A 21,791-nucleotide genomic window follows, 5' to 3' on the forward strand; every position below is an offset into this window, starting at 1 on the left:
CCCAAAACCAAAACTTTCTAAATGCATTTTAATAGAGGTTTACTGCATAAATAAATGATAATATGATAAATTATTACAGTTGTAACTGGCCTAGATTGGGTGCGCTAACTAATTTGCAAGCAAAGTGATGGCCAGTTGTAGTGATTGAACATTTATAATGATAAAAAGAAAATGAGTAGAGGCCTAAAGAACCTTCAAAATAATCAAATCAACAAATCAGAGGCTCTATTGATTCATTTATTCAATCAGTCTGTCGTAATCATTCATACTGCCATTAATGAACCAGCAGGAGTTGCTACAAAACGATTTGTTTTAAAATCACGGCATACTAAACTAGCCTGATAATTGAGGCCCAGAGGAGAGTCTGAATGATAGCTGGTCCCATCCTGTGCATTCATCGCAATATTAATCCTGTAAACAGAATTACACAGCATTTACTCATATAATCTGGCTCAAAGGGATCGTGTCTGTGCTTGAACACTTTCCCACCAGCTAAGCAGAAAGCACTTATATGATTTGATAAATACCTTATGTAATCTGTTTATTTTGTGAACTGTTTGAATTTCTGGATGATGAAACGGCTAATCAGTGATAGTTTTACTGCATCATACTATATGTATTGAAAGTCACCCTGCTCCGCTCAAGGTGACCTTTGTTTTCGCCACTCAGGGCTTTCTGTTGCTTTTGAATCCTCAGGATATGAGACTGCCGCCTCCTAGGATCAATGCGGAGTGCTGTTGTCATTTTAGTGCCTCATGCTCCCATCGGCCAGACAGGCAAAGCCACAGTCACTGAACCGAGACTAATTCACCAATCCACCCTCATGAGACCTGCAGATTTACTTTACGTTACTATAATTAACAGCAGCTACAACCTGTGTCTGTCATACCCTGTCTCCATCCCTCCGATTTGCGCACAGCATAGAATTCTAGTTTATTATAAAGTCTGGATTACATCTGTTTAAAATGTACATTTGTGAATGCTTTGTTGTAAAAGTGTTTAAAACTGTGCCAGTCTGAGGAGATGGGCTTTTCCCAAGGTTTCTTCCTCATCTCTATCTCAGGGAGTTTTGCCTTTGGCTTGTTCATTGGGTTGTTTGTTGTTTGTAAGGTGCCATTTTTTGCAAAGATGCTTTTGAATTCTAATTAAGGTTGTAATGAAGAGGTGGCATTATTAATTTTTACTCATTTTGTTCATTTTAGTCTTACATATACTTATATAAACATACAGTAACATTCTGGGTTGTGTGCTGCTCAGAACTAATTTAAGAATGACTTTTCAAAAATTTCTTTCTAGTTCCTGAGTTTTAATTGAGTTTGAATGGAAATAGAATTGCAGTGAATTCAAATTCCAAAAATTAATCTGACTGTAATTTTAATTAGAAAAGCAAAGTTCACCAAGACAAACGGATTAGAAGGATAGGTAGAATAATTTTTTTTTTTTTTTTTTTTTCAGATTTTCAGTTTTGAATGATGATGGATTGATAAAGGGTTAATATTTTTTTCTGATTCTTTTCATGTTTGAGCACTAAATTGACGGATAGATAGAATTCATATTTAATTTTTTCAGATATTTTTAGATTTGAATGATACATGGATAGATAATTAATTTCTTTAATTTTTTCTGGTATTTTTGTGTTTGATGGATAGAATTCATATATTTAAATTTTTTCTAATGTTTTTATATTTGATGGATAAACATTAAGAAAGCCACCTTATATGTATATATTTAATCATATTTAATCAACTTTTCACATTCAAAATTTAACTGAATCGATCAGTTAAATAAAGGAGACATGGTGAAAGTGGCAACATCCACTCAAACTAAAGTAGTGATTTTTTTTTTTTTAATTCACTCGTTTGTGATAGTATTATAAACAAACTAATATGATTTGAACTCGTAACATTTCATAGTTTTTTTTTTTCTTTATTTTAGCATGTATATTAAACATATCATGAAGTGCATCCAGATTGTTTCATGTTCAATCTCCAGACTGAAGGGAGCGCTGGTCAAGAGGTGTCTCTTTCCTGTGCTGCATTGCAGCAAAGCTTAGAGAGCAGAGTGTTATGAAAATTTTAGTCATAGCTGATCCCTGATTAAAGGAAAGAGAGGAAGACAGCACTCGTTTATCAGTATTCATCTCACCCTCACATGCAGTCACAAGAAAGGGCTATTTGATCACTTTGTATCATCCATCACACTGAGAGAGCAATGTTACCCCGTTACATCAAGATGAACAAAGTACACGCATCTCCTTTTTTGTGGTCCCCTGACACTGACTTCCTGCCATCCTCAGGGGTGTCTAAAGATGCCCTTTCTTGTGGCCGCATCAGTTTTTAAGCAGTTGGCATGTAATCCACTGAAAATGTTTCATCATCTGGATGATAATCTGGTGCATTAACATTCAAATCACACTACACTAGATCCTTAAACTGTGCTGCAGAACCTACATGTCCATGGAGCATTCATTAACTTTGCATTTAGATTACAAGGTTGGTAGAAAAAAGAAAACAACATCTGAGTCTTCCTACAGAATCTCATGGCGTAATCATTCATACCCTCAAACAGCTCTCGCTAGTATTTTCAGGTCAAAAAAGCCCAACACTAGAGGATTTTTGTGCAGTAAATGTTTTTTTTTTGTGTGTGTGTAAATTAGAGCAAAATTGGGAACATTAAAGGGATGGTTCACCCAAAATTCTGTCATTATTTATGCATTGGCATTTTTAATATTTAAGACCAATGTTATGTGTCCCAACCAGGCCTGAGAGTTTTGTCTGGTAGATTATGGTATAGATGTTTTGCCAGTGACTGATTTATTTACATTCATTGATTTAGTAATTTATTTTAATGTAATTAGTTAAATAGTCAGTGTTGTTATAATGTTATTTTCCTGTGGCTCAACAGATTTTAGAAGCATGACATTTACAGTTCAGGTGACTGGTTAAAAACGTTCTGTGGTCCAAGATGAGCAAAGATAGCAGATCACTATTTTTCCTGAAGGCTGGCTTGACTGTCATTTGAATACTTTTAATTGAGTCGCTAGTAGCTTCCTCAACAGCGCCTGAGACATTACACCTGGTCAAGTAAGTAAATTGAACTCTGAATGACGATTTTCTACTGAATATTTTAATCCAAAATCAAGCCATCACTGGCAAAATGGCCCATGGTGCCTTGCTGATTGACAGCGTTACAGCACACTCAAGGTCAGAGGATACAGCCACATCCTCTTCCATTGGATTTCTTGACCTTTCTTGGTCTCGTCCTGTACAGTGCAGTGGTATAACAGGGCAGATGGGTACTAGACAATTAAAAACCTGTTCAGAGAGGTGGCCTGGGGCAGGGCCAGAGGGAGGGACTTTAACAAGGACCTTTAAACACTGTGGTTTCAAGGCAGCCAAGCACCAATTGGGAGTAAATATTGGCTTTGGTGAGTAAATAAATTGCCAGTTTGGCAGGAACTATGAGGAACTGCAACATTGCATAGTTTAGGTTGATTATTTTACTGTTAGACTTTTATCTAGAATACCACACGATTTGTTTTCAATGTGGTCTCTTGTGTGAAATATTTGTTACATTAAGCCACTAAAATGAAATATGTGGAACAAATATCACAATACATTTTAATGTTTGTTTTTTGCCTGGTACAGTTTCACTGTGAGACATTTGTCACAAATATGGCAGTTTTGCAAAGAAAGCTTAATTATTTAGTCATCATACAAAAAAAAAAAAAAAAAAATATATATATATATATATATATATATATATATATATATATATATATATATATATATATATATATATATATATATATATATATATATATATATATATATATATTAAAAAAGACATTAAAATACAATTTTCTGGCTGGTAATAAATATTTATGACTCATATATATTTAGTCATTTTTCACCATAGGGAGATGTAATTTTGGATCCTGCAGACAGTGCTTTTGACTGAATTTACACATTCTTGACCATATCCTGGACCACAAAATCTATGCAGGCATGTATTGACTTTACAGAGCGAAGACACAGTGATTTAATGAGTGTACAGTTGTTGATGTGCAAGTAATGTTCGATATGTTAATCTAAGCCTCGCTGTGCCTAAAATCCATTATGAGACTCATGCTCTGCTTGGCTTGAGAAAACAATCAGAGCCACAGAAGAAGGGAAAAAAAACTTTTCTGTGAGTCCAGGAATGATGAGTTAGTTTGCATGGAGATTAGGTGGGTTTCACTCCAGAGATTATGAGTTATGAAGCATGGAGATATTAAAACATGTCTTGTCTTGTAACATGCCGACACCCCTCTGTGGTGCCAATGGAGATGTAATTGCTAACCCTATTTGGTTACATCCCAGACATTCTATTGCCAATAAACCACCTATGCCAGGAATAAAATAATTGCTTGGCTGCAGTGTCTGTGATTGGCTGGAGGAGCAGGTTTTGGTTCATGTGAAGTTAGCATGCAATATCGCATACTTTCCTTATGACATCCTGTTTGACAAATTAATTTAAATAATTTCATTTAAAGCTTGTTTTAATGAGTTTTTTGTTTGCATATCAATTTTCTTTAGCTAACTGCTCAAGTAATAACTGTGCAAGTAGTCACTTCTACTATTGGGGTGCATTTACCCAACACTGTTTTCAACTAAAGACTGAATACTTTTGTTGTACTTTTTGTACATTTACACCGCAACAGCATTTTGGGGCCTGAAAACGTAAACTTTTGCAGACGGGTTTAAAAGTGCACAATTTTAAAAACGACACCATTATTGTCTCTGTGTAAACTAGAAAATTTGTGAAAACGATGACGTCATGCGCATTAATATTAGGTGTTTGCATATTGTTTCTTTACAAAGTGACATCAACTACTAGTCTGGCCTGGAGACAGCGTTTTAAGTTGTATTCACAGATTTATATGAATGGGATCGTTTGGGCAACATTGTCATCTGTATGCGAAAAATGCAAAGGATAAACTTGTCCATATTTAGTAGAGCAACATATATCCACATATTCAGTGGAGCAACATAAACCTCCTAGTTATCATTATAAATGTCTTAATTTGTGTTTTGAAGATAAAGTAAAGGGAGAGTAAATGATGACTGAAGTTAAATTTTTGGGTGAAATATCCATTTAAGGTTAGGGATTTGAACCGCTTTAATTATTAAGTTCAATGCATAACTTTTCCCACAGCATGTGCGTCAGACAAGGATGATACCTGAAGTCATTGGAGTTGTTGTGGTGAAGTGTGTTAATGGGTTTAAAAACGATTACACCGCTTATTTTCACCTGGTGGACTATAAAACGATCCAAAAAGTCCTATTAAGTTATTTTGAAAGACACCAGCCATATCTAGAAATCAGAATATCTTACAGGCAGAATTGGGCTAGTGGGAAACCACCTAGCAACCATCCAGAACACCCTAGCAACTGCATAGAAATGCTGTAGCACTGTGCTGGCAAGTTTTGCATGCACAAGCACTGCTCACGTTTTCGCCTGAAAAGTTAAAATCTAGTTTATTCTTGGTCTAAGATTCCCAAACTCCTTATATAGAGATTTTACTAAGCATATGTCGAGCCGGTGATAAACTCTAGTGATGTTCTCGCCTATTTAATATGCTGTTATTTAATTTAAGCTAGTAAATGAGCAACCTTAGTGCAGGCACGAGGGAAATTGCGAACAAACAGAGAGGTATGTTGAACAATTTCTCTTTGCTTTTGATCTCCCCTTCTGGGAAAGAAAATGCTGTTGCAGGAAAATCAGGGAGAACTTTCAACGTGATGAGGCAACTTAATCTTTGTCGATTCCTCCAGCTGCATTGCACTTTCCGGCGTGTGTGTACGCAAGCACATGCGTGTCCCCGTTTGCACCTGTCCATGGGTTACCTGGGTTCTCCACAACCAGCATTAAGTAATATTATCTCCATAGTTGGTCCAATAACTTTCAAATGACTTTTAAGCAAATCCCTCCACCAGCCGCCCACCATCGTTTCTTTAATGAATTATTTTCCTCGTCTGTGTGCAGGGCCAGTCCCTCAAGTCTATTGATAGCTGATGGCAACGGAGATTTTCATTAAACCCTTATTAGCATTGACCCCACAATACATGTTGGGCGACTCTTCTTGGGGACTGTTCTGCTGACTCCAGGGATGGCTGAAGGCTTTTGGCACTCTCAGTCCAATTTATTGATGTCTAACGAGGCTGTTGAGCAACCCTGGCAGGGTTTTAAGTATTCGTTTTCTTCTGAAACACTGAAGGTTATGTCAGATGTGGAACAGTGGAGCCTCTTGTTGATGGTGGATGCAAATCGATGCCTTAATGCATTCAGTGTAGAGCTTATACAGTATTTGTTGTTGCCTCTGATGTTTATTTCACTTTTTTGGCATTTTAATTATTTACAGCTGTACTGAGAACAAGGAGGTGTGATTTGTGTCTACATCAGTGTTCTTAAATTATATTAAAATAAACACGTGCTTATTGTTTTTGCTTGCACTGCAACAACACAAAAAAACAGAAGAAAAGTCAAACTTGATCAAATTTCACACAGAACTCAAAAATGAACTGGACAAAATGATTGGAACCTTGTCAAAAGTGTAAGAAATAATTGCTTTTCAAGCATGTGATGCTGTTGTAATTTGTATTTAGACACCAGTGGCAAGTAACAGGTGTGGGCAATATAGTAATCACACTTGCAACCAGTTAAAATGGAGAAAAGTTGACTCAACCTTTGTGTTGTGTGTCACACTGAGCATGGAGAAAGCAAAGAAGTGTAAAGAGTTGTCTGTGGATTTGAGAGAAAAAATTGTAGAAAAACATAGACAATCTCAAGGCTACAAGTCCATCTCCAGAGATCTTAATGTTCCTGCAATATTATCAAGAGGTTTACAGCCCATGGCGCTGTAGCTAACCTCCCTGGACGTGGATGGAAGAGCAAAATTAATGAAAAATTACAACGAAGGATTGTTCGAATGGTGGATAAAGAACCCAGATTAACTTCTAAACAAATTCAAGCTGATCTGCAGACACGGGGTACAACAGCGTCAGCTCGCACTATCCGTCGCCATCTGAATGAAAAGGGACGCTATGGTAGGAGACCCAGGAGGACACCACTGCTGACACAAAGGCATAAAAAAGCAAGACTGGAGTTTGCCAAAACTTATGTGAGACAACCACAATCCTTCTGGGAGAACGTACTGTGGACAGATGAGACAAAAGTAGAGCTTTTTGGTAAAGGACATCATGGCACTGTTTACAGAAAAAAAAATGAGGCCTTCAAAGAAAAGAACACAGTCCCTACAGTCAAACATGGTGGAGGTTCAAAGATGTTTTGGGGTTGCTTTGCTGCTTCTGGCACTGGATGCCTTGACTGTGTGAACGGCATCATGAAATCTGATGACTACCAAAGTATTTTGGGGTGCAACGTAGTGGCCAGTGTCAGAAAGCTGCATCTCCACCAGAGGTCATGGGTCTTCCAGCAGGACAATGACCCGAAACACACTTCAAAAAGCCCTCAGAAATGGTTACAAACAAAGCGCTGGAGAGTTCTGAAATGGCCAGCAATTAGTCCAGATCTGAATCCCACAGAACACCTGTGGAGAGATCTCAAAACAGCAACTGGGAGAAGGCATCCTTCAAATCTGAATGACCTGGAGCAGTTTGCAAAAGAAGAGTGGTCCAAAATTCCAGTAGAGAGGTGTAAGAAACTCATTCATGGTTACAGGAAGCGATTGATTTCAGTTATTTTTTCCAAAGGGGGTGCTACCAAATATTAAGTTAAGGGTGCCGGTAATTTTGTCCAGTGCATTTTTTTGGGTTCTGTGTGGAATTGTATCAGATTTGACTTTTCCTCTCTGTTTTTTTGTGTTGTTCCAATGCAAACCAAAAAAATTAACATGTGAGTACCAAAACATTTGCAACTGCAAGAATTTTCTGAGAGAAGGGTTGCATTTTCTGACAGAATTGCAAGGGTGCTGATATTTTTGGCCATGACATATATACATACATACACACATATATATATATATATATATATATATATATATATATATATATATATATATATATATATATGAGATATTCTAAACAGTAAATAAGGTCTTATTCAAGTACAGTGTACTGTATGTATACGGTGTTGGGCGATATGCTCAATTTTCATATCGTCAGCCTGTGAGATCGCGATACACGATATTATCGTGCAAATTTATTTAATTATTTATTTAGTTAGTTTCATTGCCGGAAAGTGAACCAACTCCAGCGTAAGGCTAATGTTTCTAATATGACTAAATTTGTATTTAACATGATAACAAATTAATAGAAACATCGTAAGTTACTAATTATAATGCTTACATTTCCTCAGTTATTCAAAAAGCAGCTACAGAAAAAAAGCAAAGAACATTACATTACCAAAGAACATCATCCCAAGCTCGGCCTAGCGCGAGTTTATGCACTTTAAAAACACTCCCGTTATAATCAGTGAATCTACACTGTATGGTGAATAAATCTCTTATACTTACATCGCACATACATCTGCAACTTGTTTCTTTGAAAAAGAAATATAATGCAACAAATAAGCCCTAATATTAATTAGATAGTATTACTAGCCTGATAATAATAATAATCGTCTTGCTATCGTCAAAGGCATCATCCACAGGCGATATCGCTGACTATCGTCGATACATGATACAATCGTCTATCGGCACAACCCTAGTATGTATGTGGATAAAGTTGTGTATGTGTGTATATATATATATATATATATATCTCGATCTTTATAAATGACTAAAACTTCAACTACAATACAAATAAAAACTGTAAATATATTTAACCCCTTAACTGTCACTCACAGTTTTGAACATAGACATTATAGTGCACTATCCAAACTTAAATTTTTATCATTCATTAATGAAAACATTTTGTAACATGATTTTGATGTTCCATTTCCATGGTAATGCAATGTCTGATTTAAAAAAAAAAGCTAATTCAAAGCATAAGTACTATAATAGTATATAAGTCACACCAAAATAAAACTGGTAAAACATTCAAATGTTAAAAGTGAATTCAAATCAAAGATGTTAATGAATGATGCATTTATATAGTGCTTTGTGTATTGCTGTACACTCAAAGCGCTTTACAATCATGTGGGGTGGGGTGGGGAGGTCTCCTCAACCACCACCAGTGTGCAGCATCCACCTGGATGGTGGGACGGCAGCCACAGTACAACGGCGCCAGTACGCTCACCACACACCAGCTACAGGTGGAGAGGAGGGGGAGTCATAGAACCAATCAAGTGGATGGGGATAATTAGGAGGCCATGATTGACCAGGGCCAGTGGCGGCAATTTGGCCAGGACACCAGGGTTACACCCCTACTCTTTACGAGAAGTGCCATGGGATTTTTAATGACCACAGAGGGTCAGGACCTCGGTTTAAAGTCTCATCCAAAAGACGGTTAGTTCAGTGTGGTTATTCAAGAACGACTGTTACATGCTAATATGGACCACCATCGACAGCCATCGGGACAAGACCACGGAAACCAAATGAGTCCTTTACAAAATCTGACTTTGCTGCGGTTGGAATTGAACTGCTGCTTCGTCTGGTCAGAGGAGAACTGGCCCCCCGACTGAGCCTGGTTTCTCCCAAGGTTTTTTTTCTCCATTCTGTCTCCGATGGAGTTTTGATTCCTCTGGCTTGCTTAGTTGGGGACACTTATTTTCCAGCGATATCGTCTACATGATTGCACAGATACTATTTAAACTGAACTGAACTGGACGATGACATCACTGAATTCAATAATGAAATGCCTTTAACTGAAAATTGAGTGTTTAATCTTGTCATTTTACATTATTGACACTATTTTCCTATTCTGATATTGGAAAGTTGCTTTGACACAATCTGTATTGTTAAAAGCGCTATATAAATACAGGTGACTTGACTTGACTTGACCACCTCAATTTGCTTAGACTCCATCGATATGTGTTGTATCAGAAGAAACAATAAGTTTGTTCAATACCAAGCCCTTAATGCAAAAAGCCATTTTGATTTGGTATTGACCCGAGGACATTTTGACTTGAACTTGAACTTGAAGTGAAAAACAAAAATACTTAATTTTTTTATTTTATTTTTTTTCTTGTTCCAGGTATGTTGATGATGTCATATCCAGAATTGGACGAATGTTTCCAGATATGTCAATCGAGCTTTTTCGGCCAAACGGGACATCCGCAGTTCTCTTGGTGAGATGCTTTGTGCTACACAGATCACTTCAAGAGGTTTCTCTTTATATTCTGATGATTTGTGTCTTATGATCTGCGTTAAGTTTTCTGTTTGAAATGGATTTTAGTGGTTGTTTTAGATACATTTATGGGAGCACAATTTGATTGGCTTGTTATAGACAGAATAAAAACTATAGGCAAATTTTTGTAGAAGAGTAAGACATGATAACCTGTGAAATAAGAACTTTTGGAGTTCTAAATTAAATTGATCTTGAAAGTATTCATTTTCTAGTAGTAGAGAGAAATCAAATTTAACAAAACAATATTTGCTGTAGTAATGAATACTTTACACAAGTATTTGTTGGTAAGCTGCATAAAATGCTAAATGTTTCCATTTCCAGTGGCATTAATGAAGCAGGACCGCAAGAATGTGCAACCATGTAGACGTTTTTTCTGACTAATGGTGTCTAAGAGTTAATGGTGAAGGAGAGCTGGATGCCCTTGTACTCGGGGAGCAATCTCTCTGTTGACTGCTCTGTCAGTCTCCTTGTGAGTTGTCCCTGAGAACATCCCAGAGGGACCGGGATTGTTGACTCTTTGAGGAGTTCGCTCCACACTTTCAAAGTTTTGGAGGGTGCGTGCGTGATAATGGAAGCAAAGACGGGCAGAAGAGAGTGACCATCTACTCCAGATGAACTCTGCCTGAATGATTTAAAGCCATCCTTTTAGCTGCATTTGGAAAAATGGTTGTGATTGGTGCGTTTTCACACCAACAGCAACTGGATAATTTGAGTTTATTGTTTGTTTATGCTAATTATTAGTTGCATGTGGTGTTAAGGCAGTTATTACTTTTGTGAGTCTGTGTAATGGTGCTGAAATTGCATACTGGGAATTAACAAAAATTCCTGTTTCCAATCAGTATTTTTTTTTTTTTTTTCATTTATATGGGGTGGTGTGTCAAACATGGAAGGTTGCTTGTTTGATTCCTTTTTCAGGATTGACAGTCTTGGGGTCCCAGAGACCCTATGGCTGTTTGTGTTAAATAAAAATATAATTATAATCTTGAAATTTAAATATAATTCTGTATACCGGAGAACATGAGAAAGTATTATTGAAAAAGCAAATGCAAGTTCTCATGGCAGACGTTTGAAGCATGCCAAGTTAAATTTAGTTTATTGTCCGTCCTTATAATCTTAGAAGCAGTCATTAAGTATTAACCTGATACTTAAATATTAAATAGGTTTTTCAAGCTTTTAAAGGGGCCTTTGGGTCTCTCAGACCCCAAACAAAACATTGGGTTAATGCCAGGTTTGGATTGTTACATTCATGGCGACAGTGCGTATAGTAAAAGCAGGGAAAACAAATTCCAGCCACAAGACACACTCATTCAAACTTGAGCCAAATTAATTTTGTATGCAATAATAATAATAATAATAATTAAATAAAAAATCTCATTTTATTATTATAAATATTATTTTAAAACGCCAAAAAATGTATATGAATAATTATCAAAGTATTCACAATAATACATTGTAATCAATAAGTTAAGTGTCATGTTAGTTTAGGCTAGTGCAAGCAAATAGTCAAAAAATAATGTAGTCATAATAATAATAAATAATACAATAAAATAAAAAAATATATATTTAATGGTATGAGTTTTGGTTGCACCTCCTTTTTATTTGATTATTACATTTTTAAATGGAAATGTCATTTTAGAAACCAGAAAATATTGGCTATTAATATTGTTAATAAATATTATATTAAAAAAACACATTATAGTTATTATTATAGGTATAAAAATATTTGTCTTTATATGGTGTGGCAGTAATCACATATTTATCCAAATTTGTCCGGTCTAACCGGACCACACAGATAATTTCCATTTGCTTCTGTCATCATTTACGTGTTGTTGACACGTTTTTCTAACTCTTTAGTCATGTCTCATCTCAACAAGGGCACAAGGCGAGCCAGCCAAGACTTGGTGCCACCTCAGTTTAAAAAAAATAAAATTAAAAAAGGACGTGCATGACACCCCAGATTGCAACATTAAGTTGTCACAATGGGTCGTTTGGATATTTTTGTCAATGGTTCACTGTATCAGTCTATCACTGGTATTTTTCTTGTCTCCTGGTAATGTTTCCCCTCTACCTAGATGATGTTTTGCAGCCTTTTTGGGCTGAATTATCACATTCTGAGATGATGTCAGTTGTCACTTGGGTCATTCGCGCCCCACACCATCCCCCTTACCTTTGAGACTTCCTCTGACACTTCTCTGCTGCCGTCATGTCTTTTGGCAACGCTGACTGAGAGGAAAGAGAGACTGAGGGATCTTGGCAGTGGTGCCAGGAAGACTACAAATGCCCCTTCCACAGCAGTGGGAGTTCAGTGGTTCACACCCACAGGGCATGCACTTCCAGATGGCCCAGTTGGCAGGCCGGAGTGATCTGTCACCGTGGGGGCTAAATCTCTGCCAGGCCCTTTGTTGGACGTGCTTTTGTACGGTGCGCAACAAAGCGTTCAGAAAAAAAGGACAGTTTGATGGGCAGTTTGTCCATGTGTAAATAAAGATTATCCTTCTTGAGTTTGAGAGGGTTTACCTAATTCTTTTTCTAACAGGAAGTGGACATTTTTTGTCATTTAATTGCTTTCTGTTTCTTTAGAACAGTGGATCTCATCTGATTTTAGTTTTTTGAACATCAAATCCAAAGGTCTTTATTTTTTATTTTTTTACATGTAATTTTATCTTCCTTTCCATTTGAGCATCAGAAAAAAAGAATATTTTTTGTTTATTTATTTATTTACTTTTGAGAATAGTGGTTCTCATGTGATTTTGTTTTATTTATTGTTTTCATTTTTCATTGAACATCACATCCAAAAGTCTTTTTTTTTTTTTTTTTTTTTTCAAATATTATTTTATTTATTTTTACTTTGTTTTTGGCCATCAGATTAAAGAAAAAGAAATGTCAGTTATTGTTTTTATTTAATTTTTTATTTAATTTTAATATTTATTTAATTTTAATTTACTTTCCATTGCATTGAACATCAGATTTCAAATTTGTATTTTATTTTATGTTTTTATTTTTTTATTATTATTATTTTTTTTTTTTAAACTCACCAGTAGTGAACCACTATATTAGAGGTTAACTTATTGGTAGTTTGTGTTCCTGTCCCTTTCCTGTAGATGTACAAATAGCAGTGAATGGAGGGGAGGATTAGAAAACATCACAGTGTGGTACACATCTGCCATTTATAACAAGAAGCAATCAAGCTTTCTCCACAGCAGTGCTGCATCTCTTTAAAATCAGTTTGTAAACAGGCCCGGCTGTGCAGAATGCGATGGCATTAATTGGGGCACGGGACAGCTCTCTACGGGCAGATTCTGCCTAACAGCCATGCCCGACCATAATTAGGGGATGTTAATTAGCATGGAAAATGCATCTTTCTCAGGCCCTCTACCTGCTTTCCTTGGACCTGTAATTTCATTAGCTTAACCTCATACCCTCTTCCATGACAGTTATTAACTATATGCTGAAGCGTGACGTACAATATTCTTTTTTTCAGAGCAGAGGAGAGATTCATTTTAGATCTTAAAACCGACTTTTAAAAGTGCTGCCACAAACTGGAGCTTGTCACTCCTGCAGCGGTCCGGATCAAAGCGAGTTATGAACGTGAAACGTCCCACAGGGTTCTGCCTGAGTTACAGATGTATAGTGTGTATGGAAATGAACATGTGTATAGGCAGTTGCACAGAGATACTTTTAACTGGCTTCAGTAGAATATACAGTTTTTTTTTATTTCTTTTTTTTATTTCTTTGAAGCCTGTGAATGGCTGAAGGTCTCTCATGTCACACACATTCCCGCTTTTGCATCACTGCATCTGTTTACTACTCTTCTGCTCATATTTTATATCTTGTCTCTCTGGAATCTTTGTTCTGATTGGTCAATTACAGCATTCTGCTGTCAATTATTTATTTATTTTATTATTTATTTATTTTTTGGACAATTGACCAATGTACAGTACTGTTCAAATTATTAACAATTCTTTCTATATAACAAACTTTCTATTCCTCATAGAATCCTAAAAAAATATCAGTTTCCACAAAAATATGAAGTGGTGCAACTATTTTCAACAATGATAATAATAAGAAATGTTTCTTGAGCAGCAAATCAGCATATTAGGATGATTTCTGAAGAATCGTGACACTGAAGACTGGAGTAATAATGCTGAATATTCAGTTTTGCCATCAGAAATAAATCACATTTTAAAATGTATTTGAAGAAAAGTTATTTTAAATTATAATATTTCACAAATTTATTACTGTTTTTGATCAAATAAATGCAGATTTGGTGAGCATAAGAGACTTAAAAACATTTAAAAATCTTACTAATTCCAGACTTTTGAATGGAAGTGTAATAATATTGTAATATTAATATTTTAAAATAGAATTAGATTTTCATGTCCATTTATTTATTTCATAAATGGTCTGATTAACAAGCAGAATATTATAAATCCAGGCAATATTAAGGATGAAATAGAGAAAGGAAAGAAACATGTAAATGTTCATGGGAATCGGATCCAAATCTGAATCATCCATATGAACCCTACAGCTCAGTGTGTCAGATTGCATGCGCTAGTCCACATGACTCCCTTCTTGTTCCCTTGCTTTTTTTTCCACCTTGACTGAATCATTGTGGACTGGTTGGTCAGCTCGAAGGTTCACACTGGAGCAGAGTCAAACAATTTTTTGTTAATTGAATTCTAAAGTGACCTTTGTTCTGCTATTGATCTACATTAAAAATATTTCTCCCGCCTCAAGGTCGCTGCCACGGCAGTCCGAAGCTCGGGGGCGGATGGGCGTGAGGCAGCGTGCGGAATATTGACGGTATTCCAGAACGACCTCTGAGTGTGGCATTGTGCTGATGAGGACAGAAGCGGCAATGAGGTGGAGAGGTCAGAGCGGGTCGTACTCCGAGAGGTGGAAGAGGCTATTGGAAAACACCCCTCTTTGCACTCAGGGGTGTTATGGTGTGTCAGCTTGTTCCTCGTGTTTTTTGATGCTACAGTAAGCTGCGCTGAAAGCTAATGAGGTGGACACTCTCAGAGACCTCAGCTGTAGCGTTCAGATTTCCAAGATTGTCAAAATAGTGCAATTTGTGCACCTCAAAATCTGTCAAACTGACATTTTTCCCTAAAAACAGCTTCCCCCGATGCTATTTGGAGTGCAGCGACAGCCCTGTTAGGTAGGCTATGAGATGAGATGCCACCTTTACATCTGCCATTAACATGCGTTTTCAGCGATCGAATCACAGTTGTGTTGCATTTGACAATGTTGAAGGTGTTCAAGGATTGATTCTGACCACATTGGTCTATATCAAATAATCATTATCGGATTTGTTAATTGTGTTCCAGCTTCTTCTCTTTTTATTTTTATTCAGCCCTCACAATGTGAAAAAGACAACATGCGATTCTCCCTTGGGATCTGGTCATCCATTTTAATGAACAATATCCTATGAGTTATTCCGCTGGACAACACTTGGAATCTCTCATTTATGTCCCCAAATCATCCCTCGTGTCTCTTTCCTGGTCTATTTTAAAACTTTTTTTCATACATTAAAAGCACGCGCACACACTTTTTATTATAAATGTTTTTTTTAATTGTTTAATATTTAAAAAAAAATGGATGGAAACATTTCAGTTAGCGCTTAGTAGCATTTCCAAATAATATTTTCCCCCAATTATTTTTTTATTTTTTATTTAAAATTTGTATTTGTCATTGTTTTTTTATTCATTTTGTTTATTAATTTTTATTTCGCCCTTGTTGGACCATCATGTTTCTCATATTTTATTCTGGAAATATTTATAATTATCTAGAACTTATTTTATTTGATTATTTTATTTCTTTATTTCTTTATTTTTTTGCTTTGCTTTCTGTTTTGTTTTGTTTTATAAATTGCATCATGTCCTCACATTTTTTTTTTATTCATTCATGTTTTTGATTTTTTTTTTGTTTTTTTTTGTTTTTTGGATTAATTTCCAATTAAGCATAATAATGTGCAATCTGATGCAAAAGGTAAATATTATCCAGATACTGCCCTGATCCAAAACACATGCTACTGGCAGATGTAAAAGGGGTCTTATTTCCCCCTGTTCTGTTTTAGAAACGAGCTGAAAAGCATACAGTAGAGCGGTTCGGCTGAACATCAAACTTATTTTCGTCTCAAGCAACTTGAATGAGGATCCATTTTTCTCAAAGGAAAGGTCATGGGGAGCAGGACGCTTGGCCACGTTCTCGCCTGGCTTCTTTCCTTCCTTGTTCGCAGCTGATTTGAGATCTCACTTGTTGCTTAGAAACTGTTTCTTTTTTGTCCAATCTCACAGTTTTTGCCACTTTCCCCTCCCTCTCCGCGGCCCACTCTCACTCCGAATAAAAAATACCATCTGCCGCCATTGCGATCCAGTCGGTCGGGGATGCACTTAAGATCAGCTAATGAACCTTTCCAGGACACCCTGTCGTTTACCACACTCGAAGTCAACTTCTTTTCTTTCCTAGTATTTATGTTCCTCTGGCCTTAGGCCAGAAATGTACTTTCCCTATAACTTAGAGCTGAAAAGCATGCCTAGAAATAGCTAGCGATGCTACAAACTGGCTTCACACCTAGAATTACGGGGAGGGATTTGGCATTTTTTGTTTCTGTATATTATGAGAAATTGCTTGAGTCACACTGGCGAGCTACTATTTGCAAATTCTCTTATGCTGAAAGTTCAGATTTGAAGTTACGGCTTTTTAAGGTTGTTTTTCTTTTAATATGTCTTGCGTCAGTGATGTGTTTTAGGAAGCTGGAATGTATTAACCTCGCAGTAGAAGTGCGGTTTCATTCGGAAGCCTTTGATCAACTCCTGAAATCCTGCTTTAAGGGATCATGGTTGGGGAGGGCGATGGAGATCAGCTGTGCAAAACAAAATAGTTTTATCATAAATTACAGTTTTAAGTTGGGTGCGTGGAAAAAAAATAAAGTAATTTAACAGAATTTTAATTGATGTTCAAAAATCCAGTAAGTAAAGACATGTACTTTTGTGTGAATGTTTCTTTGTAGTATGTGATGAATCAGTTATCAGTGAATGTCATTGTTTGACAGGTAATAGGAACACAATATAGTTGCATGTGTTGTGTCCACAGTCTCTATAAATCGGTTTCTTTTAGAAATAATTTTGTGGTGAAACAAGACAAAAAGAAAAAGATACTCAGCATGTGGGGAAAAACTGTGTGTGAAGTTTCTGTGAAGTTCTGTGCCTCCACCGGCTGGTGATCAGTGGTGGTTCTATTACTGCAGCACTCAGCAGGACTCTCATGAAAGGAGAAGAAAGACCAGAAGGAAAACTCTCTCTATGAGGATCTCACAATTTTTTATTTTATTATTTAGTTTCATTTTATTCTGCTTTTTTATTTATTTTTTTTATTTTAATGTAATGTTATTTATTAATTTATGTTCACTCCTGTTGGTTCTCACATTTTATTTTATAAAGCTAAAACTTATTCTAGCACTTATTTTATTTGATTATTTTTATATTTACTCTGCTTTACTCTTGTTTTTAGTTTTGTTTGGATTTTTTATTCAATTTATATTATTTTTATTTTATTTTTATTCTTTTTGTATTATTTTGTTTTATTCTCTTTGTTTTAACTTTCATTTTATTTTTTAATTCATATATCACCCCTGTTGGACCATCATGACCTCAGATTTTATTTTGTTCTCTTTATATTTTATTAATAATTAGCTAAAACTTATTCTGGAACTTATAATATTTTTTAATTGTATTTTAGTCACGCTAAAAGAATCATTCTTTTTTTTTTTTTTTTTCTCAGCAAATTTTATGATAGATGTACTTGTGTGTGTGTATATATATATATATATATATATATATATATATATATATATATATATATATATATATGTATGTATGTATTTAATTTTGTTTTAATATAGGATAGATATACTTTTTTTCTTCACATACTAGCTTTCTTCTAAGGCAGCCGTTATAAGTGAACAAAAATAACTGCTTTCGTTTTTTTGGGCATCCACCCTCTAAGTTGCCTTTCTGGCAAGAAAAATAATATTTCAATTTACATTTGGGAGAACTATGACTTTAAAGGCTGTCAGGGGTAATGGATTCAGGCTGAGAGTGCTGGTGTCGGCTGCCAGCGCCAAGCGGCTCCGGGCAGAGGCCAGGCGTTCAGCTATTCTGACAGACATGAATTTAATAAGCAAACCTTAAAGCAGGAAAAACATGTGTTGTGAGGCTCACGGAGTACCAACGGGTCTGAATGGGTATTTCTGCTGGATCTTGACATGATTGATCATGTCTACAGAGTTTCGTTTTTTCCCCCACTGTTGAGTTTTGAAGGGTGTGTGTGTGAGAACTCGCCAGTGTACCGTACACTAGATATCTGTACACTCTTGTTTGCTTGATGTCAGGTGATTGTAGGAGCCTTGTGTAGGGATATTTTACAAAAATAATTTCTGTTCCAAACCTTTATGACTTCCATTCTTCTGTTGGACACATTTTTCTGTATTCCCAGTATATTACTCTTTCTTTGTCTAATAATTTCTTTCATGTTTTTTTTTCCTGAACGTGGAAGTCTTGACAGACTCATACTGGAACAGTCTAAGGTATTTCTAGTCAAATCAGCGTATTTTCCGAGCCATTAGTTTTATCACTTTACAGTGTCGCAATGACTTTTTTGCAGTAAGTCACCTGTAATAGTTTAATGAATGGGTAGATGACATGAAGCGACCCGAGTGTAGCTGCACTGAAAAAAAACATGAGTGCACATATCCTACAGACAGCTTCCGATCGGGGCGAAGTTCAGGGAAATTTGTTCACAAAGCGATAACAGCACACTATTTTATCACATTATTTTATTATTTCACACACAGCATATTAACATAGGCATACTGTAACGCATACAGTGCCAGACACGGGCTGATTTGCTGGTGCAAAAAACAAGTACTTTACGGGAATTACTTTTTTACAGAATGTTTATTGCTGTTACTGTGGCAGCCAATAACAGCACAGCATAACCATGCTTACATTTTTATATTTAACTGCACTGAAAAAGTTTCAGTTTAATAATTCAGTCAGTTTGTTTTACCCCATTTCAACTACACTCTCAGAAATAAAGGTACAAAAGCTGTCACTGGGGCGGTACCTTTTCAAAAGGTACATGTTTGTACCTAGAGGGTCCATTTTGGTACCTTAAAGGTACATATTAGTACTTAAAAGGGCTTTTCACACTTGAAATTGTTAACCCTGGGTCATCCTAAACCCCGGATAAGCGGAATCCTGGGTTATCTGTAATCACGTTTCACACTGCTCATACTATGCCTGGGGTTAACTGTTGACCCTGGGTATTCATTAACAGACGTTTCACACGGTACATTCCTAAACCCCGGTTAACGTTCTTATTTGCATATTTGCGGTGTCACTGTCTCTGATTGGACGAACAGCAGGCAACCTGTTTACACGGCTTTTCCCGCGTCTTGCCAGTTATTAAAAACATCGCCGCTTATGTCTTTAGATCAGCGAAGATTGAGGAACAGCTGATCAGCTGTACAGGCAGGGATAGACATTTTTAAATAAATTTAGTAGCAGAGCTACTGCAAGCGATTTAGTGCTAGAAAATCCATTTGCTGAAACTTCTGCGTCTTCATGAAGAGCGCAGGTCATGGTTGCTTCGCAACGGCAGACGCCATGGGAGCGCAAGCTACAGAGCTAAAGCGGCGCGCTTAGAGTTTTAAAAGCGTTTTTAGGCGCGACATGTGAACGGCCTCATGACGCACAAAGGCAAGAAAACAGACAAAAGTACAAAAGAACGAAAACGAGGAGCAAAGTATGTGAACATTATCTTATCACCGCTGCAGTTTACACGACGCGCGTTTCCTGTTACTGACTTGACATGAGCCTCGCTGCTCAATTTCTGATTGGCTGTCTGTTGCCAAGCGTCCAGCAGCAACAAGCAAACACCGCTCCATTTCACACTGAACAAACTTAGCACCGCAATGCGGGGTTTACACCACAAATGCGGTGCTAACCCTGCTCCGGAGCAGGGTTTCATAACCCCGGGTAAAATGCGGTGCTAACACCGCTGTCAAATTACAGGTGTGAAACGTGTCTTTACCCGGGGTTAAAAGCAGTGTTTAGAACGACGATAACCCGGGGATAAGCGCAGTGTGAAAAGCCCTAAAGTGTACATATTTGAACCTAATATGTACAAAATTGTACCTTTTTGAAAAGGTACCGCCCCAGTGACAGCTTTTGTACCTTTATTTCTGAGAGTATATGGAGGATGGGACATGACAGCATCCAAACAGAAGTTAGAATCCATCATGACGCGCTCATCAGTTACTCTGGAAAAAGGTGAATAGACAGAGTAGACCAAATAAGTACCATAGTACTACCACGGTTACATGCACAATTTTAGCTTGTACCATGCTAAACTTACATATATATGGATTTATCTTTATCTTTACTTTAAAGTATCTTCCTTAGAAATATTACATCAATGATTATGTGGTAGAAAATGAAAATCACTAAATGCCATAGTATACTTCATAGTACCATAGTATTACCACACCATAATTTTACGAAGCCATGAGAATACTTTTTGTGCGCAAAGAAAACAAAAATAATGACTTTATTCAACAATTCGTCTCCTCTGCGTCACCCTGTAGTGCCATCTTGGAGAGTATCACATACGTAAACAACGTATGCAACGTATGTACACGGATACGTTGTTTACATTCAGATCAAAGCATAAACAATGCGTATGGTGCTGCTGACACAGAACAGCATATGTTGTTTGCGTATGTGATACTCTCCAAAATGGCACTATAGGGTGACGTGGAGGAGACGAATTGTTGAATAAAGTCATTATTTTTGTTCTGTTTGTGCGCAAAAAGTATTCTCGTAGCTTCGTAAAATTACGGTTAAACCACTGATGTCACATGGATTATTTTAACGATTTCCTTGCTATGTTTCTGAGCCTTGATCGTGTAAGGATCCTTGCTGTCTAGGGCAGGGTCAGAGAGCTCTCGGAATTCATCTAAAATATCTTAATTTGTGTTCCGAAGATGAACGAAGGTCTTACGGGTTTGGAACAACATGAGGTTGAGTAATTAATGACAGATATTTCAGGTGATATTTTTAGGTGAACTATCCATTTAAGCAGTGTTGTTAACTAAAATTATAAAAAAAATTATTTCAGTCATTTAAAATTAAGCTGAATATGGATATTAAATGAATAACTTTTTGCAAGCACTTCCTGCGTTTATTTACCTCTTTATGATGAATCACTTACTGTATTCCTCAATTGTAAGTCACTTTGGATAAAAGTGTCCGCTAAATGAATAAATGTAAATGTAACTAAAAAAAAATTGGAAACTAACTGAAATAAAATTACAGCTGAATAGAAATATTACTTAATTACTAAACCTAAAAATTAAAGCTAAATAGAAATATTAGAAAACAACAGCAAAGTAATAAAAATGACAAAAGCACATGAGAAAATTACTAAAACTTGAAC

The 21,791-nt window shown here is 36.3% G+C and overlaps 1 protein-coding gene across 1 annotated transcript in view; it reads left to right on the top strand.

Annotated features, from left to right (window-relative positions):
* The window catches only part of med27 (mediator complex subunit 27), a 61,185-nt gene that overhangs the window by 18,691 nt on the left and 20,703 nt on the right, over positions 1-21,791 (top strand). Inside the window, exon 4 of the mRNA XM_058785252.1 lies at positions 10,137-10,230. Coding sequence (XP_058641235.1) covers positions 10,137-10,230 — 94 coding nt within the window. The remainder of the gene's footprint in view (positions 1-10,136; positions 10,231-21,791) is intronic.

Source organism: Onychostoma macrolepis, chromosome 08, assembly GCF_012432095.1.
Source record: "Onychostoma macrolepis isolate SWU-2019 chromosome 08, ASM1243209v1, whole genome shotgun sequence".
In the NCBI taxonomy this organism is placed as follows: Eukaryota; Metazoa; Chordata; class Actinopteri; order Cypriniformes; family Cyprinidae; genus Onychostoma; species Onychostoma macrolepis.